We start from the raw sequence: 26,615 nt of genomic DNA on the forward strand, positions 1-26,615 counted from the left end.
GTGTTTGGCAATTAACGCAACGTTTATTGCGTTATTTATGTTCATTGGTTCGTCTTTTCCTAATCATCTTCATCATTAATATTTATCATTGACTTTTTGGTACTTTCTATCAATTTCGCAAATGCAAAGTCATTCGGATCTGTGAGTCATTCGGAAGCAACCTTTTTGACATTGACTTAATTGACTTTGACATTTGACAACGAAATAACCTCTAATTGTTTATCAAATTCATTCAAAAATACTGTGAACGTGAAAATATCCAAACAATAGTGTAAAAAGTTGATTTTTTAATATGCTATTCTTTTATTTATTAAGTATATTATCCATAGTGGTACAAGCTGCTTTCGTAACTTTATCTATAGGTAAATATTTTAATTATTCATTCATTATTCGTCAATAATTCTAATATTGTAATGTTTGTTTTGTTTTTTTAAAACTTTACTACAGTATGCAAAGGCCTTGATTGGCAGCTATCCTAGCAAAGTAAAAATAGACTAAATATTGACGAGTTTTCGGTGTTGTATCAACCAAGGAATTTTAAAATCAAACAAAAATATATCACTATTAATGTCACTTAATTACGAATATAGAATCGTGGGGCTTGTAAAAATTAATGATATTGAGGGCCCCTTGATTTGTTTATTGCTCTTAAATAAAAGCAAAACAAATCATTATTTAGTAAATAATTATGTTTATTAGCCTTCAATTTTAAATATTGGTTGCTTTTTTAAATGTTCTATTAAATTTCTCAGCCTGGAAATGGGTACTTAATATTTATGCCCCCTTGCTTCAGAGAGAGAGAGAGACAGTTAAGACATCAGTTAGTGTTCAAATTTACCATATAACTATGATATTTAAAATATTATTACTCTAAGCCCACCAACATTGTAGCAGAGGTGGGCTTAGACCTCCATCTATCTCCACTATCCATATCCATTCTGCTATGAAAACAGAGGCCTGGCTCCTATGTGGGCCATAAAATAGGGTGATAATGATGACAAAAGTAATTTTTAAAATACTACCTACATAGCCCTACTACAAAAATTATTGTAAAAATAGACATTTGCATAGAGGTCATAGGGCCTAGCAATTGAATGTATCTATAATTCAGTGGTTCCCAAAGTCTATTGGGCTCTGACCCACCTAACAAAAACTGTTTTTTTATACTCTACAAGTCAGCCCTTGACCTCATCACACCTGATGTTAAGTGAGGATACAATCTAAAATGGAAGCGGGCTAACTTGTTAGGAGTAGGATGAAATCCATACTCCTTTTGGTTTCTACACAACCTCGTATCGGAATGCTAAACTGCTTGGCAACACATCTTTGTCGGTAGGGTGGTAACTAGCCACGGCCGAAGCCTCCTACCAGCCAGACCTGGACAAGTTAAGAAAATCTCAATCTGCCTAGTCGGGGATCAAACCCTCAAACCTCTGTTTGATCTCAAAATCACCTCAAACCTCAAAATCAAACCTCTGTTTTGTAAATCCACCGCACATACCACTGTGCCACGGAGGTCGTCAATTTCCCATGAAATGTCATGCTGGCTAATTTACTTTGTTATTTTTTGTTATTTATTTTGTAGGAAATCCCATATGTATGTACGCTTTAGCTTTCGAACATCCATTGGGACACTGAGGGCAGTAGCAAGTTTGTTTTCATGGATAATAATGCGATTTTTATAGCTCACTAGCTGACGCCGCGTGGTTTCCGTTCCCGTAAGAATACGGGGAAAATATATATCCTATAGCCTTCCTCGATAAATGGGCTATTTAACGCTGAAAGAATTTTTCAAATCGGACCAGTAATTCCTGAGATTAGCGCGTTCAATCAAGTTACTAATTTCTTCAAGCAATGTTTTTTTGATTTCACGGCTAATGTCTTGAACCAACTTACGCGTATCGAGAGTAGATTTATTGAGGATAGTATGTCCTGTATCAGAATCTTCATCCGTGTCGTCATCAGGTAAAATAAAGGATGACCTGTGGGTCATATTTTGAAGACATTCCTCGCAGTTCCATTCGACGCCCGTTGCGTTACGCAGCGTATTTATTTGCTTGTTTGACAGCCTACAGCAAGATGGTTCAGCATGAACCACCTTATGGCATCAACTGCACTCCAAGCCTGGAGATTTCTTCGTAACATTTTTTTTACATGACACACATTTTTTAACCACCATTTTGAGTGACAGATTAGACAGACTACCGTGCTAGACGAGCGCTAGTTGCAGACTCACCTTGATTGTTTTCATGTCTACATACTCATGAGATTCCAATATCTTGGTGAACCATGGAGCGTTTGTGATGGTTTTTAGAACTTTATATGTAGTTATAGTTTCTTTGTAAATATAGTTTATTTGTAATTATAGTTTGTTATTTGTAACTTTAGTTATAATCTTTGTACCAACTGGGAGTTTGTTTTATTTATCATAACCATCAACAATATCTACAGATTTGTTGGCTCATGTTGCAGAGCCCACTCAATATTTGCCCCCACTGGTGGGGTGACACATACTTTGGGAATCCACACATTGGGTTAATTTTTTTTTGTGTTACATATTCATTGGGTGGACTTTGTACCACTGAAACTTTTGCAACTGTAATGTGATGACGGTCTCCGTGGCACAGTGGTATGCGTGGTGAATTTACCTCTAACCTCTAAGCCGAGGTCCGAGTCTCATAGGAGACACCTTTAGAGAGTCGTTCCGTCCTCTATCTTTATTTCAGAAAATTGAAATCTGAAGGCTGATTGAAATGGATCTCAGCGATGCTTTTGCGCTTGCCCAAACCCCCCGGTGACGCCGTAGTAGTCCCACATGGAGCCAACGGAACGAAAAAAAAAAAATCAGCGCAACAGTGACTAGAAAGCGAATAAAGAAACAGTTTGACATGAAATTTTTATGCATGTTTCAGCGGCAGGCCTGTACTACTTGGCTGAGGTGGTTGAGGAGTACACCGTCACAGCCAAATATGTCATCACGTGGTTGGTCTTTGTAAGTATAGAGACGAATATCTTAGCAATCCATGGATTCACTGTGGATGGTTATTCCTTGATAATCGATTAGCACTCCCATTGTCCGATCGTGTTGTTCTCTCTGCCTAGCCAAATTTGGTAATATCCTATTAGAGCAGCTTTGGATACCCGTTCTAATATACATAGAACTTTCTGCCGTTCTAGAGAGGCCAAGGCAAGTTATAGAGCTTTGCTGGTAATCCTCTCGCACTCACTTCTACTAACCACATGGCCATTTTTAGATAGTTAATAACTATAATACATTTTACTAACACAAAACTAATCTTTTTTATGACTTGACTACAATCATGCTTAATGGAAAGCAATGATCTAAGATGAATCTAAGATTGCCTTGAAGGTGCACAAATTGAATGTATCAGGCACAATTGGCAAACATAATATATAGCTTGGCAAATTCGTTGCCACTCCTATGATATGCGGGCAACGGGGTGGGAAGGACTGTCCGGGTGTGAAGTCAAGCGCGCGGGCTATAGGGAAGGACTGCGCGGGTATGAAGTCGTGCGGCCCATCGGGATTGTTGCGAACGAATTTGCCAAACTGTAGTAACCTTTATACTCACTTCTGAAAAGACACAACATCAGTGGATGTGTGTCCACAACAAACTTAACAGTCATTTGATCGGACCATGGTACAGCGACAGATCTCCGATGGTCAAAGGATATTAAAATTAAATTAAAAACAAATTGCCACAGGTTGGACACCATAAAAAAAAATGTCCGAAATTATGCTTTCTAAGTTATGTTAGATTTTTAATTATTTAAATAATTATAAATACATAAGACAACATATAAAAAACTCCTTTTTCCAGATAAATATTTTAATCTGTACTGTTTATTAATGATTATGGTTTTATTCTGAGGTTTGGTTTGGTATTGTGGTCTATGTAAAAAAAAGATGATGACGGTGTTACGTAAATTTAATGAATGTATTAACCATCTATCTACTAAAGTAACGATTTGTTTAAGAATGAGTAATAAGTTATTTGAAATACAGTTAAATCATTCCAACTTGTGTTATTTTATTAACCGACTTCCAAAAAGGAGGAGGTTCTACGTTCGGCTGTATGTATGTTTTTTTTTTTTTTTTTTTTTTTTTTTTTTTTTTTTTTTATGTATGTCCAGCGATAATTCCGTCAATTGTGGACCGATTTCGAAAATTCTTTTTTTGTTCTGTAGGGTTAACTTCCAGGGTGGTCCCATTTTTTTCATGTCAGGATCTGATGATGGCATCCTGGAGAAATTGAGGGGAACTTTCGAAAGTTGTAGAGACGGCGACTATTTTAAACCACTACAACTTTATGAAGGTTTGGAGTTGGTCTGATGATGGAGCCGAAACACAGACGATGGAACTCGTCAAGGATTTACAGCAGCCACCTTTTGTTTGGGCTTGATTAATTTGTATTGATGAGTACTTTCCACCTATATGGGTTGTGACTGTATTAAGGGTCTGATGATGAAGACGAGGGACAGTGAAGAGAACTCCTCGACGGTTCACAGTAGCTACCTTGTGTTTGGACTTGATAAATTTGTATTGATGAGAACTTTCCACCAAGATGGATTGCGACTGTATTAAGGGTCTGGTGATGAAGACGAAGCACAGTGAAGAGAACTCCTCGACGGCTCACAGTAGCTACCTTGTGTTTGGACTTGATAATTTTGTATTCATAAGAACTTTCCACTTAGATAGGTTGTGACTGTACACACGCAGTGGGTATGCTAACACTAAAAATAAAAAAATAAAAATTTTAATAAAAATAATTCAACCGACTTCCAACTCAAAAAATAACTTTAACTAAAAAGCAAAAAATAACATCCTACTTATGTGCTACCTTCTGATCAGTTTGAAGGCGGTGCCAAGCCAGTGTCGTGTTTTAATTAAAGCTGTTTCTGGAATAACCACAGAAATTTTGTAGTTTAAACGTATTTAATTAAAACATCACTGGCTTGGCACCGCCTTCAAACTGATCAGAAGGTAGCACATAAGTAGGATGTTATTTTTTGCTTTTTAGTTAAAGTTATTTTTTGAGTTGGAAGTTGGTTGAATTTTTTTTATTAAAATTTTTATTTCTATTTTATTACTTATAAACTGCATCATCACTTACCATCAGGTGAGATTGTAGTCAAGGGCTAACTTGTAAATAAAAAAAATTTTCCAGAAAAATTATTAATTCTTTTTTCCATTTTTTCATTTGGTAACTTATTATAAATTCTTACTGCCGCAATGAATAAACTATTATGGTACAGAGTAGTTTTATGTTGTTCGCATCTAAATTTATCATTGTCGCGTTTATTTTCATAAGGTATAAATATTTTTTTGTTATTAACTACAAACATGACTGCTTCATAAATATATAATGATGGTACCGTTAATATTTTTAATTTTTTGGAGAACGGTTTACAACTGTCTCGTTGACATAATTTACAAATTGCTCTGAGGCATCCTTTTTTTTTGCAACTATTGTTATTTCCAGATAACAGCAGCCATCCACGTAGGGCTGGCGCTGCTGGAGGAGCTGCCGCTGCACCTGCACGCGCTGGGGCTGCTGCAGCAGTTCCTGCACCTGCTGCTGCTGCGCCAGTTCCCCGTGGTGCGGCCCGCCAGCGCCGTGTTCTGCGCCGCCGTCGCCAACCTCGCGCTGCACCACTACACAGCGCTGCGGCACTTCTCCGGCGTCTACTACAACTTCTCTGAGGTCAGTGTCACATACACACACATACAGACACGCTCTGGCACTTCTCCGGCGTCTACTACAACTTCTCTGAGGTCAGTGTCACATACACACACATACAGACATGCTCTGGCACTTCTCCGGCGTCTACTACAACTTCTCTGAGGTCAGTGTCACATACACACACATACAGACACGCTCTGGCACTTCTCCGGCGTCTACTACAACTTCTCTGAGGTCAGTGTCACATACACACACATACAGACACGCTCTGGCACTTCTCCGGCGTCTACTACAACTTCTCTGAGGTCAGTGTCACATACACACACATACAGACACGCTCTGGCACTTCTCCGGCGTCTACTACAACTTCTCTGAGGTCAGTGTCACATACACACACATACAGACACGCTCTGGCACTTCTCCGGCGTCTACTACAACTTCTCTGAGGTCAGTGTCACATACACACACATACAGACACGCTCTGGCACTTCTCCGGCGTCTACTACAACTTCTCTGAGGTCAGTGTCACATACACACACATACAGACACGCTCTGGCACTTCTCCGGCGTCTACTACAACTTCTCTGAGGTCAGTGTCACATACACACACATACAGACACGCTCTGGCACTTCTCCGGCGTCTACTACAACTTCACTGAGGTCAGTGTCACATACACACACATACAGACACGCTCTGGCACTTCTCCGGCGTCTACTACAACTTCTCTGAGGTCAGTGTCACATACACACACATACAGACACGCTCTGGCACTTCTCCGGCGTCTACTACAACTTCTCTGAGGTCAGTGTCACATACACACACATACAGACACGCTCTGGCACTTCTCCGGCGTCTACTACAACTTCTCTGAGGTCAGTGTCACATACACACACATACAGACACGCTCTGGCACTTCTCCGGCGTCTACTACAACTTCTCTGAGGTCAGTGTCACATACACACACATACAGACACGCTCTGGCACTTCTCCGGCGTCTACTACAACTTCTCTGAGGTCAGTGTCACATACACACACATACAGACACGCTCTGGCACTTCTCCGGCGTCTACTACAACTTCTCTGAGGTCAGTGTCACATACACACACATACAGACACAGAATGTTCGTATGTGTTTCAATGGGAGAGGGGCGCCGTAATATTCTCGCACAGGGGCTAAAGTCGGCACTGAGTAGGGGGTCTACCCAACACGGAAAAACATGGCAAGGGGTCTACGACACAAAAAAGTTTGGGGAACTCTGTGTTAAACCTAAATTTTCATGAATAAAATTTAGGTTTAACACATTCATTCATAGAGTTCTCTCAAAACGTATTAGTTCACAACATCGAAACAAGATGGCGCTGCGCGGTGCTACGTCACGCTAACGTTTGTATCTATCCGCGAATACTAACAGGAGTGCAGAATTCGTTAGTCACTTTCGATACGGTAAGGTAAGTGCTTAGTAGTATGTAGGTACTAGGCTTTGTAGGCTTTGTAACTTTATACCGTATGACTTTTATTAAATTTTTGAATCGCATTTGACCGTTTGTACGGATACGGTCAAATGCGGCGGGACAATCAAGGGTCTAAGGACTTTTAGCTCGCTGTAAGATAATACGATTTCAATTATGAGTCATCGATCACCGTCTCAGACTAATTACGTGAAGACCAGTCTCGCTAGTCGTTACTTTTGTGTCAAAGTATATGATCAACGATCTAATGCGATTATAAAAAACTGTCTTTATACGAGTAGAACCACACACACACACAAATACACACATATTTCGTTTTACATGTAGTTTTACTTTAATCGGTTCTTTGTACATTAGAATTATAGAAAGAAAGAAAGAAAGAAAAGTTTATTCAGAATACACATCATACAAAGAAAAGAGAGAAAAAAAAAACAATAAATTAAATACATCGCAACTTGCATGATGTGATCCTAAAAGGGTCACCACTCAGCATATTGCAGTGTCCGTAAGGATACCGCGCTGATCTTCCGTGAAGCCATTAAGGTGACGTTTGGACGGTATCGAGACGTGCGGAGCGCCTCTAACAAACATCGACAAATATTAAACAGAGACAGATACGTAAATTAAATACAAAAATATTACTAGTAGAAACAAGTGGTAAAAATAAGCCAATTATAAATAATAATACAATAAATAAATGATAACATAATAATTTGGTAAATAAATATTATAATAAATTAAACAAAACAAAGGACCCATTACTTATATGTTTTGAATTATGTATTAATTATAAACTATTTTATATTATTATACCTAGTTCGGATTACTTTATTGTTTTAGTCGGATGCCAACGATTTTTGGTTTTAGCGCCCATAAATCGTTTGTACTCGGCTGGAGTTGGATTACTGGAGTAGAGCGAACTAGGCCTTATCCTTATCCTTAATGCATGCTGTGACAACCAATAAGTGGGCCTGCAATAATGGGGATGATGACTAGGTTTCAATATATTGATTTTTATGATACATTCGGGTAAATAAGGTCAATTTAAACTAATTTATACATAAAAAGCAAAGATTGTCTAGATATTTGTAAAATAAATAAGATTATAAAATTTCAAAATCTATTAAATTTTAATTATCGTAATTAGATGAAAATTCATACAGTTTTAGCTTCCTTACATTAAAAGTGTCATTTTTCAATAAATTAACTATAAACATAAACGCACAAATAACAAAGTTATAAGTAATTTTGTTTGAACGCCCATACAAACCTAACGATCAGCGAGCCAACGACGTCACTAAATCGTGCTATTTTGTATGGGGCGTTTTTCAGGGATCCGCGGCAGCGCCGCAAATCTGACACTTTAAATCCCTGTAGCTCCGAAAGTAATGATCGCAGATACCCTGTTACTTTTACAAAATTGCTTTGCTGAAAGTACTCTTAATTTATATACAATGTAAAAAACTGTCATCATCCCTATTGCCGTAACTTATATATTTTATTATAAGATTTTATTGTAACCTGTTGTTGTCCTGTTTAAAAATAAATAAATAGAATGAATGTTTCTTATTTGTCATCGTGTTCGTTTGAAGGTTCGTTTAAAGAATAATGTCGCAGGCGTCCGCTAGTTAAAAATTAATTATTGTCGATGGTCAGGTGCTGTCGTACTTCACGCTGTGTCTATGGGTGGTGCCGTTCGCGCTGTTCGTGTCGCTGTCTGCGAACGACTACGTGCTGCCCACTACCGACGAGAGGCAGCATCTACTGGGTAACGTATACTGTACTCTCAGACCAATTATTGTATTGGACCTGCCTCGCTAGACGTTACTTTTCTGTCAAACTATATGATCAACGATCTAATGCGATTATAAAAACTGTCTCTATAGAATCGATGTTAAATAGTTGTAATCGTGTTCGTCGGTTAAAGAGCTTCGTAAAAATACCTTTTTGTGTAATTGAATTGTGTAAAAAACTTCTAGTTTAGTATAAGATATATACCAAATCTAAGTTCGTTTTCTTCAGAAAATGACAGTCAATTTTGTTCGTGACTATGAGTGCGATACAGGTCCTTCTATAATTGGTCTGAGACTGTACTCAATGACTATAAGTAGTTGCTACCGACCGTACCGCTTGTGTAAATGAACCCTAAAAGTCTATGGTCATTGACATCTCATAATAAAAGGACACTCTATAGAAAATGACACTTAAAAACTGGTCAATTTTGCTTTGACTGTTTTAGAATTATTGGTAAAGACAATTATACCTTTAAATATAGTCCAATATTCAACAAAAGCCCAAATTCAGAGTAAATTCAACCTTAAGGATTGAGTTTAGGGTTTAATTTGCAAATGCGACTAATTGAATTGAGTGCCAAGAAGTTATGTTTGGCACTCATTGAGCGGGGAAGTTTTTTGGTCGCTGATTGTGCATCCACTTTTTAATAGATCGATGTGAATGGTGGATTAAATACTCCACTAACAGTGTATTATTTATTGTGCAACTACTTTGCACAATGATTAGAATTAAATTAAAAGCTGTGGAACCACTAATTTCTTAAATATAAAGTTTGCACAATATTCAAAGAAACACATTGTGCAAAACCCCTAAAAGTCAGGATTCACAAACCATTATGTTTCACGAACAGTTTTTGTATTATAATTATTATTTCTGGTAATTTCAGACGACGGTAACGTGGTCAGCGACTATCTCTCTCGGAAGGCGAAGAAGTATAGCCTCCTCTCTTTCTTCAGTTACGCCAAAGAGTCGATACTACCGCAGAGGAGCAAGAAGGCTTTCTAAGTGTGTATACTGCATAGTATGAACTAACAATACATTCAGTGCTAAGTACCTACTTTTTGTATACTTACAGAAAGAAAGAACTAGAGGAGTTTTACTTACTTTGTTTATTTTTTTAATCTGAAAGTATACCAGCCTATGCTTTTACCATAGGTAACAATGGTGGAAAATAAAACTATGGTGTTTGGAGCGTGATGATTTTGGGAGGTAGCAGGTTTTAAGGATTAATAGCAAAGATTTTATACTATTGGATATGTCACAAATGCGTTGAAACTGAGGCTCACAAATGTGGCTAATTGCCTCAATTTCACTTATTTTTTTTTATCCTTTACAAGTTAGCCCTTGACTATGACTAAGTACTTGAATCTCTCCAGATGGTGGTGATGCAATCTAAGATGGAAGCTGACTAACTTGTTAGGATGAAAATCCACACCCCTTTCGATTTCTACACGACATCGTACCGGAACGCTAAATTGCTTGGCGTATTTAGTCGCATAGTAAACAACGAAAGTTATTTAAACATGTAATACCAGATATTGTCTACAATGTCAAGTTGTGTGTTCAGGAACTGTAAAAACTATACAAGGTGTCCTGTAATTAATAGATAAAACGGAAATCGTAAATACGCCACCTGATTATCTAAAATTAATTTGAATTGTTTAACATAAATCCCTAGGGTGACCAATGTAACGGACGAAACAAAACACAGAAATATTCGGTGAAAATGAGCTCTTCGGGACGTATATCGTTACAAGGGATGTAGACAGTTGGGTAATTCTTAACGAACTGGGTTTATTCAAAAATCTGTCAAAACTGACAGTTTCCCTTGAGCGTTATACGTTCCGTTATATGCTCGGCCAGTTTATTTTACTAAAACATTTACAAATAAAATGTACAATTGCGTCGCTTACAACCAAGTTATATTTCATTAGCGGATTTTTTCAAAATTTTCTATCTTAAAGCAGTTTTTTCAATGCTGTAGCTGCTATAATTAAAATTTTAAAGATCTGTTTTTTGTTAAACATTACATTACGGATTAAATTACCAATGTATTAGCTCCATACATTTTTTTATAGGATATTTTTTTAAATTGACTCATCTTAATTAAAGTAAAATAATTATTGCATTCAAAGCTTCTTGTAAAAAACAAATAAAACATTATTTACAAAAGTAGTATTTTTATATTATTATATAAAGTAGTTAGTATCGGTGAAGGAAAACATCGTGAGGAAACCTGCATACCAGAGAATTATCTTAATTCTCTGCGTGTGTGAAGTCTGCCAATCCGCATTGGGCCAGCGTGGTGGACTATTGGCCTAACCAAACTCATTCTGAGAGGAGACTCGAGCTCAGCAGTGAGCCGAATATGGGTTGATGACGACGATATAAAGTAGTACATTGGTCATTTAATTCTTAATATTCATCAAAAATCAAATCTTTAAAATCTTAATTGTATTAGCTAAAGTATTGAAAAAAATTGATTTAAGATAAAAAAATTGACAAATGATCCTAGGGATTTTTGGAAAACTATTCAAAAATTTTTTTAAAAATCGTTTTAGATAATTAGGTGGTGTATCTAACATTTGCGTTTTATCCATTAATTACGGGACACCTTGTATAATGGAATTAAACACAAAATTATGCATGTGTGCGCTCAGTGGTGTAGCTAATAAATTCGGATCACTTTTTGCGGTGATTTTGTAGGCACGTAACATGTCTACAGTATACAATGTCGTTGGGTATATCTATATTTTTTTTTAAAAACAACTGATTTAAATAGGATTTTGGATACATATTTTTGAGTGAGGTAAATGTATGACTATGATTTGATTGATTTCGTTTTTCCTTGTAAAATTATTTGGATTTTTATTTAAATACACAATTCTTTTTGAGTTGCGGATATATACATATATATAAAATTATAATTATATGTATAAAACTATAATTATATGTATAAAATTATAATTATATGTATAAAACTATAATTATATGTATAAAATTATAATTATGTGTATAAAACTATAATTATATGTATAAAATTATAATTATATGTATAAAACTATAATTACTATACATTCAAATCATTGATATGCCCATAAGTGATTTTGGATACATATTTTTTGAGTGAGGTATGACTATGATTGGATTGATTGCGTTTTTCCTTGTAAAATTATTTGGATTTTTGTTTAAGTACACAATTTTTTTTGAGGTTGTAGGGGGTAATATCTGAATGTACTGAACCGATTTTGAAAATTCTTTTAATATTATAAAGTCACGTTATTTGTGAATGACTTAAAATGTTTGGTTTTATATATTTATTTATACGTTCAATGGTTTTGTTATAGCGGTAGGGTTGTTGGAGACTCATTAATTTATTTGATTAGATTATAAGTGTATAGAATAAAGTGTAAATAAAGACATAGACAATTTTAATCTTTTTTTATTTATCTTTATTTTTTTTAGCCGTGATAACCCAGTGGATATGACCTCTGCTTCCGATTCCGGCGGGTGTAGGTTCGAATCCGGTCCAGGACATGCACCTCCAACTTTTCAGTTGTGTGCATTTTAAGAAATTAAATATCACGTGTCTCAATCGGTGAAGGAAAACATCGTGAGGAAACCTGCATACCTGAGAAATTTTTAATTCTTTATGTGTGTGTATTCTGCAAATCCGAATTGGGCCAGCGTAGTGGACTATTGGCCTAACCCCTCTCATTCTGAGAGGAGACTCGTGCTCAGCAGTGAGCCGAATATGAGTTGATATATTATTTCTTTTGCTCTCAATTTTGACTACTTTTTATTGAATGACAAGTTATTCCCTTACTACAATCTCACCTGATGTTAAGTGCAGTCCAAGATGGAAGCTTACTTACCCATACCTCTGATGGTTTCTACACGACATCGTACCGGATCGCTTGGCGGTACGTATGCCGGTAATGTGGTAAAGCCACGGCCGAAGTCTACCACCAGACAATTATTCAACTTAGAAAAGATAAAATACTGATTCGAGCTAGTTGGGAATCGAATCCAGGTGTTAAGAGCACAATAGGGATGATGACAGTTTTTTAAATTGTATATAAATTAAGAGTATACTAATAGTAAAGCAATTTTGTAAAAGTAACAGGGTATCTGCGATCATTACTTTCGGAGCTACAGGGATTTAAAGGGTCAGATTTGCGGCGCTGCCGGGGCTCCTTGAAAAACGACCCATACAAAATGGCACGAACTAATGACGTCGTAGGTAATGTAATGATCGTTAGATTTGTATGCGCGTTCAAACAAAATTACTAATATCTTTGTTATTTGTGCGTTTATCTTTATAGTTCATATATTAAAAAATGTCACATTTAATGTAAGGAAGCTAAAACTGTATGAATTTTCATCTAATTACGTTAAAAAAATTTTAGTAGTTTTTGAAATTTTATAATCTCATTTATTTTGCAAATATCCAGACAATCTTTGCTTTTTATGTATATATTAGTTAACATTGACCTTATTTACCCGAATGTATCATAAAAATCAATATATTCAAACCTAGTCATCATCCCCATTGTACTGAATGCGCCAGAAAAGTCGTCAGTATTTAAACTTCAAATTACTCAGACTCCGCGCTACCAAAAAAGTCCCGCGGATAAAACCTTAACTAAAATTGACAGCGCCCACAAATTACATTAAAACCGCCATTACCAAAGTGACAGTGAGCTAATAAGATAATAGCGCCGCGTCTACGAGACTTGTTTCGTGGCGGAGTACCTATATATTTCGTTTTTATGCCCTAACAGGGCAGAGTTAGTATGTATTTTTAGCAGACTCAAAAATGATTACAAAAATAAGAAAGCTAAGTAATGTCGAACAAATGTTTTGATTTACAACATTTGTCAGGATAACTTAGTTAACAAATTAGTCGAGAATGAGTGGAGTCACGCACTTGTGAACGATGAGGGTTAAAGGCGCCTTTGACAAATATCTAACACTCCCCTTTTCCACTCAAGTCACTCTCCCCGCCTATCCCAAGTAACCCATATATAAAGAATTACACAACAAGAAATGTGGACGGCTCGAACGCCACTGTAATCTTTGGCCACGAGCACACTGAAGTCATCCGTACCGCAAGTCGTTGCAACGCGGCGATAACAGTATATGTCCTGTGGTAGAGCACAAAAAATACAACATAAAAATTAGAAAGTAAAACAGCTTTACAAACGCTTGACTTGATTGAGAAGTATGTTAATGTGATTGATTTTGATTCGTGTGAATAAATAGTCAGTGTGTATCTAAGAAAAAGTATACATTCTCCCTCCACGGTGTGTATGCAATCGTGCTGCCATCTACAGGAATAATGAAACATTGTTTGTTATTTTAAACTACCAGTAGATGGCGCTCCTATAGATAAGAGAACTTTGAAACAATCCCTTTTCATACACTTCAGGAAGCTGTTGGGATGCCTACATGGAAGTTATGCTTGAGGCGCATAGATGGCGCTGTTTTTTTTTTTAATTTTTAACGAACTCCAAAAAGGTTATTTTTATGTTTATTACCATTTTACAAAATAATCTAGAACTAAGGACACACACAGCCGTAACCTTGCCGTAACTCATTTAATAGATAAGTCATATATGTTCCGAAAAGCGTTAGCTTTTAGCGATCTCTGTTCTGTGTTCCGGACCGTCGCATCGATGATACATTATTTAATGAGACCGTCGTTTACAAATAGTGTGCGAGTGAAATATGGCCTTTTATCGTAGTATATAAGAGTGAAAGTCAGTCGAAAAAACTATGCGTTTTAGTATGTAATAAATAGCATAAGTTTGTATCATTTGTAAGGATAATAAAGAACCTTTCCTTGTAACTATAAAAATGTAAATCTGTATAAACAATTCCGACAGTTTTCCATGTAATTTTCCAACAAGAAAACTGTCGGCATAGTCAAATATACGTTAGGGTTAAAGAACTCAGTGATATTTACACAATAAACGTGTAAAGAATGTTGTACTCATACATGCATGTCTGCCGAAATTCGAACATAAACTAACGATAAATTTGTCGCGATTTAATTTATAAACTATTTTTGTCTTTAAACCGATAATACGGCTTACACTAGCTAAATCGACAATATCGCGGTCACGGGGGGCGAGGTAACCATGCATGTGTGAAAACCGTGGTATTATTTAAAGTAGGGATTTTTATTGGATGTAATTTTGAGGGCGGGCCTTGCCCAATAATAAGGCCCACATTGTTTTATATAAATATAGGAACGGTACGGCCTATAATTTGTTGTTCTCCGGCCACCGATCCAAGATGTATAGAAAATAAGAAGAAAGAAATTAAAGAAGAATCCTACGTTCCAAGTGTTTTGTCTTCCACCTCCTCTTCGGCACGAAACCCATACCAAACATAGAGAGTGTGCTGACTGGTACAATATATTCTCATTTAATAGATAGTAATAATTACTACGAGTTAAGGTATTTGGTATCTCATCTTGTATCCTAACCAGAAAAATGAAAAACAAAGAAAACGCCGTTTGTTATAAAATGAGATTTTTATTTTAAAACTAATTAACAAATAAATAATCTACTAATACTTACAGGTAAAATTTTCAGTCATTTAGAAAATTTATGCAGAAAGTACGTACCTACATAAAATTATTCTAAAAAAATAAAAAAACTTAAAATGAGAACCCCAGCTTATAAATACATGCTGCTGCCCGATATGAAGATTTTTTTTTATAATATAAAAATAAAAAAAAATACCCATTAATCTACGGGGCAACTTTTGGAACTTATTTAAAATATTAGGTAAAAAAATACAATTCTTAAAACGTTGGCCACGTGGGCTATCAAAGAAGTAGTAAGTGCCGAAAATAACAAAAAAATTAAAAATATTATTATTAGTATTTTTGTCGTATTCCTTGTCACGCCCTACGACATCGAAACATTTTCACGAATAAAAATTAACATTTATTCTTAAATAAGTATGAATATTTGCCAAATATTCGTTAACCTAACAATTAACAATTTTTGTAATGTAACCTCCGACCGTGAAATTAATGATTTGCCTATACGAATATCTTTTTTTTCCCCATTTTTTAATTCCGCCAACCTGGCAACCCACCGATTATTATTAAGTGTTCACATTATGATGGACCCGCATGTGGAGTTTCAGGCTCGTACATTGAACGAAAGCCTTACTACACTGCTTACAAACGTATCTCCGGTCATTCGTGTGTATTCGTCTATGGATATCCAAGGTCTTCTTCCTCTGAAAGGACTTCATACAAAAATCGCACTGAAACGGTCGCGAATCATCATGCTTTACCATATGGCGTTTGAGCAAATCCTTACTAAAGACCTTGAAGCCACAAATCTCGCAAGCAAATGTCTTCTCCTTCAAATGAGTCCTCAATTTATGCTCAACCAAACGACTCTTCTCGGTAAATATCCGCGGACATTCCTCACATTTAAATTGGGATGCCTTGACATCGTGTACCAACGCCAAATGCTGTTTCCTCAAATAGCTGCTACGGAAAACCTCAGAGCATTTAGGACATTTGACGCTGACTTCTTTGGAACGTATTCTGTTCTTGCAATCGTCCCATTTGAAACTGTAGCTCGAATGGACGCTTCTAACGTGGCTGTATAGATTGACTTTAGCAACAAACCCTTGGCCGCAAATATCACAAAGGAACGTCTTCACTTTTGTGTGAAATCTGTGGACATGAGTCAATAACGGTCCAAAGAATCGGAAGCTTTGACCGCATTCCAAACATTTCATGCACTCATCGTTCAATTTGAATGAGAACAGAGCTTCATCGACATCATTCGTGTCGATTTTGACATCGTGAGCATGGGATATATGCTTGAGGAATTCCTCAACGTTTGACACAGGTTTTGGGCACAATTTACAAGATATATCGGAAATGTCTAGCTTGATTCTGCTACATCGGTTGTTTCTTAGGACGTTCTTCAGCTTAGCATCGCTGTGTTCTTCTGTGGTGTGCTGTTTTAGCTTGGAACTGTCGACGAAGGGGCATCCACAGTAGAAGCACATGAATTTGTTAGCACACCACCTGAAGGGCATAATGGTGCTGCATTCTATGATGACGGTGAGTAGTTTGGTTATGTCGTATTTTCTGTGTCGCTCTGATGTATTCCTGATTACTGGCTCTGAAACTGAAACAAAACTTTTTTTTAATATTATAAAGAGGTTTTTTTTTTAATTTTTTATTCTTTACAAGTTAGCCCTTGACTACAATCTCACCTGATGGTAAGTGATGATGCAGTCTAAGATGGAAGCGGGCTAACTTGTTAGGAGGAGGATGAAAATCCACACCTTTTTCGGTTTCTACACGGCATCGTACCGGAACGCTAAACCGCTTGGCGGTATGTCTTTGCCGGTAGGGTGGTAACTAGCCACGGCCGAAGCCTCCCACCAGCCAGACCTGGACAAATTAAGAAAATCTCAATCTGCCCAGCCGGGGATCTGCCTACCACTGCGCCACGGAGGCCGTCAAAAAAAGAGGTTTGAGTCTGTGAGGTTGTAGGTGATAATTTCGAAATTTTCTGAACCCATTTTTTAAATTCTTTTACCAATAGAAAGGTTATTCGTGAGTGTGCAGGCTATATTATCCACATATAGGCCATGCCCAACGCCAATTATAATATCTATCAAGTTTAGTTAATTTTTCATCATAGAAAGAAAAAATATTGTATGCCACTGCACGTAACTAGCAATTGTAGCATTTGTGCTGTCTATTGTACTACAATGGCCCTCATTATAATGACAGTGGCGTAAACCACTATTATCGAAGTTAATGTGTGCATACCTTATAACCTTAATCGAGCATTACTTAGTAAAGTTACGAGTAGCATTAATTAAGGCACTTATCTGCATCTGATAATAACTCAGACCAATTATAGAAGGACCTGTATCGCACTCATAGTCAAGTACAAAATTGTCTGTCATTTTCTGAAGAAAACGAGTTTAGATTTGGTATATATCTTATACTAAACTAGAAGTTTTTGGCCGTTTTTTCAATTCAATTACACAAAAAGGTTTTACGGAGCTCTTTACCCGACGAACACGATTACAACTATTTAACATCGATAATATAGATACAGTTTTTATAATCGCATTAGATTGTTGATCATATACTTTGACAGAAAAGTAACGTCTTGCGAGGCAGGTCCTATACAATAATTGGTCTGAGGATAATAATGATGTGTTTAAAAAAAATAAAACAAATAATTGGCAACAATTTAATGTAATATATATAATTAATTAATTATTGTACATTTATCCACACAGACAGCTTTACGGAAATGGAAGAACTAAGCCAACCAGCTTTTATTATTTTAGAAGGTTTTATTATTTACTAGTATTCTACAATAAAAATTGTATGAAGATCTGCCCCATGTAGCCAAGCTGCACGTCGATTCTCTTACTACGATCGCTAACGCTTCGAAAACTAGAAATATGTATGGGAGTGACAGATCTTGATCACGTGACCTGTCGATAGCAAATGTCATTCAGAACGCGCCACTTAGCTATAAGGGCTGTTCAGGGTTCATAGAGATAGAGATTAGTGCAAATAGAATAGTCAAACAGAAACTATATATTTTTTTTTATATATTCTGTCGCCATTTTACCGTCCCATATATTTTTTTGATAAAATTCAACTATATACTTATAATAAGACTGGTTGAATTTTATACATTCATTCGCAATTTGAGATTTTGCTTATATCATTTATTACAACAAATGTTACCTTGGCGTTACTACTAGCGCCATCTAGAATCTATACTTATAATACGAATTCTGTAGATTTTGTACATTCTGTACATTGAAGATATTTTGAAAATGTTTGTAATTTTTACAACATTATATAATCGACACTGAAGCTAAAAATATTTTTTTTCTATTTTTTGTCTGTCTGTCCGTATTATTTTGTTATTCGGGCATCACTGAATGAATTCAAACGAAACTTGGCACGGTTAAAGACCATTATACGGAGAAGGTTATAGGACACTTTTTATTGCAAAAATAAAATGACAAGGTGGTGAAATAGGGGTTGAAAGTTTGTATGGAAAGTCCTTCATTTTTAGAGTTACAGTTTTAAAATTTGTTCATAAATCATAAAAAAAATACGAAATAAAAAAAGTAATTCAAAAATTTTTGAAATTCAACCCATAAAGTGGTGAAATAGGGCTTGATGGTTTACATTAATTTCCACGCGGACGAAGTCGCGGGCGTCCGCTAGTACTCAATAAAGTTAAAAAGTACGTTGCTGATGAAATCTGTATTCCTGAACGTTTGAACGGTTACGTAGATATCAAATCAAATTCATTTATTTCAAAGTAGGTTTCTATATTTAAGTTTGAAAAATCAAGTATTCTAGTAAACCGGTTCAAAAAGCCCTGCTTTGTTGCTATATGAAATAAAATATAAGGGTTACTAGTTATAATTTACAATTTTATATATCATCTTATTTGTGCACAAAAGAAAGCAGAGACAATTTCTTCCATGACATATCCATAGTATTATTTAGTCAGTACTCGTAGCTTATCCATAAGTTGAGAACGCAATATATTTTCAAGTAGTTAGCCTTGACTTAAGACTTACAGCTGCGTTATCAATTTATGGATAAGCTACACACTAAATATTACAATGGATACGCTAAATATCTTTGACATTAAAAAAGGAAGTTATTTCTAACTGCCATCAAAGAGATGATTATTGAACATGACTCTTGGCATGATGTTTCTTCATGTATCGATTGGTTTTGAACAATTTATCACAATCAGGACACTTGATCACCCTGAGGCTGGTGTGGCGCGCCATGTGATTCACCAATTCATGTTTCCCAAAAGTTTTCCACCCACAAATCTCGCAAACTGCATTTTTGACCTTCAAATGGTTCTCTCTGACATGCCTCTGCATGATACTCTTGAAGATGAACGTCTTATTGCAATAGGAACACTTGATTCTGTCTCTCCGATTGTGAACATCGGCCATATGGTTCGAACGTTTGTAATGGCTGGTAAAGAACTCGAAGCAACTCAAGCATTTGTACCTCCTTCCGTGGACATCTTTCATGTGTGCTCGTAAAACCCCGTAACTCACCAGCAAACCGCATTGCGAACATTTCTCCTGGTAATCCTCTAAGGTCTGACTTTTCGCGTGTCGACACAAGTCTTCGTAACCTTTGAATTGTCTCCCACACTTGGCGCATAAAGATTTAAAGTAGTTCTTGTGGAATTTATTCATATGCGCGAGTAACAATGCGTAGGTTTTCAAAACCATCGCACAAAAGAAGCATTTCGGTCCCTCATCCAAGTTTAAAGGCACCAAACTGATGCCAATTTCTCTATCAAAAGGTATCTCATGTAGGATTATCAAATGGTCTACAAGTTGGAATACGTCATCCATTCTCGCGTAACATAACTTGCAGCTGATCTCTGATACATCTACATGGACTAAAGGTTCGCAGTAACTCCTCATATTCTTCTCCAAATCCTGAGGGTTATGGGTTTCCTGGTGAGACTTCAAGTCCTGGGGTTTGTCAAACATTTCGTAACAATAGAAGCATCGGAAACAACTGCTCAGCCACCTAAATGGCATAATGGTAGACTTTTCCAACACCTGTACTATGTTCTTACGCATTGCGTCCAATGTCCTGGTGTTGTTGTCTTCGAGCTCTTTCTTTTTGGTTCTACTGGCGATTTTCTTTCTACTGGCCAGTGGTTTGAGTGGCTGCCGGTTGAGATTTTCGCCTGCAACCAAAATCTCTTCTTAGCTTTGTCTGTCACTAACTGTAGAGTGGACATTATCTTACGATGCAGCGTTTTTATATAGTAAGGTTATGTTATGTAAAGATGTTTTTATGAGTAGATAGATATTTCGTCTGTCCTTGTTTTTTTGGCAATATACCGCCACCGCATAATCAAGTAATGGAAAAAGAAGCGATTGAGTAAGATAAATCTTAGGTTTAAGAGGAAACAAGTTTTTCCACCTTCTCAACCTGCCAATCACCGCAAAGATCTTCCGACTGACAACCTGGGTGGCCAGCAAAAGGATTCATCGATACCGAGAACGAGATTTTTGACTGAAGTGTTAAAATTTTATTCAGTTCCATCTAATAAAAGAGGAGGAAGAGATGAAGTCTTAATTTTCGAAATTTGTTAACGCGACCCAATCAAAATTGCCTGCGATTTACTTGCATTTACCGACAATCCGTAGGATTTACTCCAAGCAATGATTGTATTAAGATCAGTATTTAGACTGGCTATTGCATTGTCAAACGAGTCAGCATATAAATGGAGCGAAAGGGAGAGGAGATCAGTAATAGAGTTAATGTAAATAGAGAAGAGTAATGGAGATAGAACACCACCCTGAGGCATACCTGCATTTAAATTACCTACTCGGAGAAGATAACTTCTCATCAACCCGAATACATTGATTACGATCATAAAGATAAGACCGAAACCAACCAAAAACTTCAGGAGAAATATTAAGTAAATAAATAAAGAATTTCCAATTTTACAGATTATATAATTCTGTTCTGTGAACAAAAGACAGCAGAGCCAATTTCTTCCATGACCATCGTATCCAGAGTAATATTTAGTTTGTACCTATCCATAAGTTGAGAACGCAATACTATATTGCGTTATTATAATATATAATAACGCATTGATTTTGGTTATCGTTGACATGGGACTTACAAATGCGTTATCAACATATGGACAAGCTATAAAATCTTTTTAACAAAAAAATTCAACAGACTTCAAAATCACAAAACTAAAAAGCGAAAAACAACACCGTATGTGCCACCTTCTGATCACTTTGAAGGGGTTGCCAATACAGTGACATATTAAAGTCTTTTCTGAAAGAACCACGGGAAAGAACAGTCTTTAAATCCTAAAACTTTGTGATTTAATCGGCTTAAGTTAATGCGTCACAATACTAACTGCCATCAAAGAGATGATTATTGAACATGACTCTTGGCATGATGTTTCTTCATGTATTGAATTGTTTTGAAGAACTTATCACAATCGGGACACTTGATCAGTCTGAGGCTGGTGTGGCGCGCCAAGTGATTTACCAATGCATGTTTCCCAAAGGTTTTCCAACCACAAATATCGCACACCACGTTTTTGACCTTCAAATGGTTCACTTTGACATGCCTCTGCATGATACTCTTGAAGATGAACGTCTTATTGCAATAGGAGCACTTGACTCTGTCTCTCCGATTGTGAACATCGGCCATATGGTTCGAACGTTTGTAATGGCTGGTAAAGAACTCGAAGCAACTTAAGCATTTGTACCTCTTTCCGTGTACATCCTTCATATGAGCTCGTAAAACCCCGTAACTCACCAGCAAACCGCATTGCGAACATTTCTGGTAATCGTCTAAGATCTGATTTTTCGCGTGTCGACACAAGTCTTCGTAACCTTTGAACTGTCTCCCACACTTGGCGCATGAAGATTTAAAGTAGTTCTTGTGAAAATTATTCATATGCGCGAGTAACAATGCGTAGGTTTTCAAAACCATCGCACAAAAGAAGCATTTCGGTCCTTCATCCAAGTTTAAAGGCACCAAACTGATGCCAATTTCTCTATCAAAAGGTATCTCATGTAGGATTATCAAATGGTCTACAAGTTGAAATACGTCATCCATTCTCGCGTAACATAACTTGCAGCTGATCTCTGATACATCTACATAGACTAAGGGTTCGCAGAAGCTCTTCATATTCTTCTCCAAATCGTGAGGGTTATGGGTTTCCTGGTGAGACTTCAAGTCCTGGGGTTTGTCAAACATTTCGTAACAATAGAAGCATCGGAAACAACTGCTCAGCCATCTAAACGGCATAATGGTAGAGTTTTCCAACACCTGTACTATGTTCTTACGCATTGCGTCCAATGTCTTGTCTTCGAGCTCTTTCTGTTTGGTTCTATTGGCGATTTTCTTTCTACTGGCCAGTGGTTTGAGTGGTTTCCGGTTAAGATTTTCGCCTGCAACCAAAATCTCTTCTTAGCTTTTCTGTCACTAACTGTAGAGTGGACACTTACTTTTTATACAGGAAGGTTATATAATGTGAAGATGTTTTTATGAGTTTTGTTAGTGCTTCTTTTTGGAAATATATCGCCACCGTGCATGTCCCAATTCTGTTTGGAGGCTGGGCCTTTATTCCGAATGACAATTAAGCAGAACAAGTTATTTTTATCTTAAAAGAACATAAAATATAGGGCTTGAAACCCAAAATAAAAATAAATTGGAATCCGCATTTTTTTTTAAATAATTAAATAAAATATATTTTTTTCATGCCCTGACAACATTTATTAAGATTTTTTATCATGGCAACATGCTTGTAACTCACACCCTGACATATTGTCAGTGATCTTTGAGTGTTCGTTTAGAGCGTTTTAAAGCAATTTAAGGATTTTTTTTTTGTTTAATGCATCTCTGTCTACGATTTAATGTTTCTTTTTAACTTGTGTCTTATTGATATTTGCCAATGTTACGACAGTGACAGCTTACACCGAATATGAATTCAATTTCACGCGTTCTTATTGGCTGTTTTGAACATTTTTACTGTATTGTTTATGTTTAATTTGTAGACAAGGGGGCGAAACAAAAAAAATATTTATCTAATTGATGTGGGTTCCAAAAATTCTGAAAATTATTTTCTCAACAGCAATTTGTATCTTCTATCCGTAAAAAATACTATCGACCTGCTTAATAATTATAAATATTAAAGGCCCATTTTGGGACATTAACAATACGTTTTTAGCTGTGCTGTCTTTCCTTTAATTCACACCATATATCTATGGTTCACACACACACACACACACACACATTTGTTCTGGCACACATCCAAAGACAAACATTTTTTTTCCCTGAAAATAGGTAAATGTATAATTTTCATTTCATCATTATCAGCTTATATTTACGGCACACTAGAAAGAGGATAGGGTATATGGACCCACCATGCCACATGCGGTTGGTTGGTGGACTTAGACCTTAGAGAACAACTCATCATTATCAAATCATATTCGGTTCGCTATTGATCACGAGTATCCTCTCACAATGCGACTGGTTAGGCCAATAGTCCACCACGCTGGCCCAATGCGGATTGGCAGACTTCACACACGTAGTGAATTGAGAAAATCTATATCTATACTTACAATAAAACTGATCGAATTCTATACATTAATTCGCAATTTGAGATTTTACTTATACCATTTGTAACACCAAACGTTAGCTTGGCATAGAGTACTACTAGCGCCATCTAGAATCTATACTTATAATACGAATTCTGTACATTTTGTTCATTCTGTACATTGAAGATATTTTGAAAATTTTTGTTGAGAGCATTATATAATCGATACTGAAACTAAATTTTTTTTTTTCGATTTTTTGTCTATCTGTCCGCGTTTTTTTTTGTTATTTGGGCATTACGCTGAAACTACTGAATGAATTCAAATGAAACTTGGCACGGTTTAAGACCGTATTACGGAGAAGGTTATAGGATACTTTTAACTTACGATTCAACCCCTAAAGTGGCGAAATTGGGCTTGAAAGTTTACACTGATTTCCACGCGGACGAAGTCGCGGGCGTCCGCTAGTTTTCAATTATGCAGGTTTCTTTACGATGTTTTTCCTTAAACCATTAAACGGTATGTAGGTATGTATTTGTCAGGAAAAAAAAATATACACCCGAATGAATGCACATAAAATCATTTTAATTCCATTAACTAATTAATAATAATGATATAATATAATTGATTCATAATTTCATTTTCACAGTCTAAATAATTATTATTAAAATTTATTTAATATAATAATAATGAGAACATGAAATGTCTATTATTTTTAAAAACAGCTAAAATTTAAAACGCTTTATCATCGAACTACAATAATGTCGAGTCAAACAGACCTGCCAGTGGCGTGCACAGAGCTATTAACTAGGGTATGCATTATACGTACAATTTGTACAAAATAGAAATGATCTACTCGTAAAACAGGTGCTCAATGACTAATTAGGGTAGGCAATGCATTATTGCATATAAGAAGTGCACACCATTGAGTCAAAGTACCAAGTTAGCGTGATATACTGTTGTGTATGTAATATGGCGTATATCGACCAATAGCGGCGGATTTGTCCCAGTACCATCTCTTTCTCACCAACACAATGAAAGAGATAGCGATATTTCCGGTTGCTATCCTACTAATATTATAAACGCGAAAGTATGTATGGATGTTTGGATGTTTGTTACTCTTTAACGCCGCTACTACTGAAGCGATTTGGCTGAAATTTGGAATGGAAATAGATTTTACTCTGGATTAACACATAGGCTACTTTTTATCCCGAAAGAATCCATGGTTTCCCGAGATTTGTGAAAACTGATGATTTTGATGATATGAATGTTTGTTAAACTTCCACGCCTCGGCTACTGAACCGAATTAGCTGAAATTCGGTATTAAGATATACAATGCATGAATTAACACATAGGCTTATTTTTTATCCCGGAAAAATTCATGATTCCACGCGGACGAAGTCGCGGGCATATGCTAGTTGGTTAATATTTATCCATTTCCTTTAAAGAAATATATATGTATACGACCAATAGCAGCTGAATCGGTAATACTGGTTTTTCTTTCGTCTTAACGCAGCGAAGAAACGATATTTCCGATTCAGCGGTCGACAATATGTCCTTTTAAGTCTAAAATGCGCGATGGTTGCAAAAAACCGATTAGCTGGTAGAGAAGAAAAAGAAGTTAAAAAATACACTTTCCAGTCTAACAAAAAATTAGCTCTTCTAACCTTAATTTTTCACAAATATACTCAGAAGCACAATTATCTGCCCACTTTATTATGACGCGAGTATATTAAAGTGGGCGGATAATATTGCCTCTGAGTAGAGATGTCTACTTTAAATGTAAGGTAACACCCTAAAAATACATTTTTCGGGACTTCATTTTAGGATTATATCGACATGTTTAATGCACGAATAAAATACACTTTAAGGCCAACAAAAAATTAGCTCTTCTAAGCTTAATTTTTCACAAATTACTTTAAATGTAAGGCAAACATTTGTCGAGACTTCATTTTACAATTATATCGATATGTTAGAATTTAAGCTATCGTGAGTGTTAATAATATTAATTGACTTATACGGGCCCTTAGTCATGAACTAGCTCATGACTAAGGGCCCTGTATGGGTTCGAAACTAGTCGGGTATACTCCGACCTTATATCACGTGAGTTTTAGCCGTGTTTCATAATCAATTAATATATCGATATGTTTAATGTATTGTAGAAAATAGTAGTCTGAGATAGATATGACGTCGCTCGATCTCGTGTTGGCTCGTGCCGACGGTAGGTGGCGCGACTTGTTTCCGTAAAGAGTAGGGAGTTAGAGAGGGGGAGCGATCGGCTGGCGAGAAAAACTTGCGATATAGGGCGCTCGTCGCACGCAGTACGCTCGTGGCGTTCGAGCCGTTCACATTTCTTGTTGTGTAATTCTTTATGGGTTACTTGGGATAGGCGGGGAGAGTGACTTGAGTGGAAAAGTGGGAGTGTTTGTTAACAGTCAAAGGCACCTTTAACCCTACACACAACGTTCACAAGTGCGTGACTTCACTCAA

At 36.4% G+C, this 26,615-nt stretch overlaps 3 protein-coding genes across 3 annotated transcripts; 1 reads left to right on the forward strand and 2 right to left on the reverse strand.

Moving 5' to 3' along the window:
* Positions 1–203: 203 nt before the first annotated feature.
* LOC112047096 (protein TEX261) lies at positions 204–12,404 on the forward strand. The gene is made up of 5 exons (XM_052889667.1): positions 204–362; positions 2,913–2,992; positions 5,504–5,725; positions 8,832–8,943; positions 9,856–12,404. Exons 1-5 carry the CDS (start codon positions 293–295, stop codon positions 9,972–9,974), a joined length of 603 nt encoding a protein of 200 aa, XP_052745627.1. The 5' UTR covers positions 204–292; the 3' UTR covers positions 9,975–12,404.
* Positions 12,405–16,203: 3,799 nt separating this feature from the next.
* Positions 16,204–21,048, reverse strand: LOC112047101 (zinc finger protein 879-like). Its single transcript, XM_052889849.1, has 4 exons — positions 21,000–21,048; positions 19,766–20,740; positions 16,313–17,140; positions 16,204–16,256 (listed from the first exon to the last, which is right to left on the reverse strand). The coding sequence occupies exons 1-4, from the start codon at positions 21,046–21,048 to the stop codon at positions 16,204–16,206; spliced, it is 1,905 nt and encodes a 634-aa protein (XP_052745809.1).
* A 903-nt stretch (positions 21,049–21,951) lies between these two features.
* Positions 21,952–22,785, reverse strand: LOC128199617 (zinc finger protein 26-like). The gene has a single exon (XM_052889850.1). The coding sequence runs from the start codon at positions 22,783–22,785 to the stop codon at positions 21,952–21,954; it is 834 nt and encodes a 277-aa protein (XP_052745810.1).
* Positions 22,786–26,615: the final 3,830 nt, after the last annotated feature.

This window comes from Bicyclus anynana, chromosome 26 (genome assembly GCF_947172395.1).
Source record: "Bicyclus anynana chromosome 26, ilBicAnyn1.1, whole genome shotgun sequence".
NCBI classification, from domain to species: domain Eukaryota; kingdom Metazoa; phylum Arthropoda; class Insecta; order Lepidoptera; family Nymphalidae; genus Bicyclus; species Bicyclus anynana.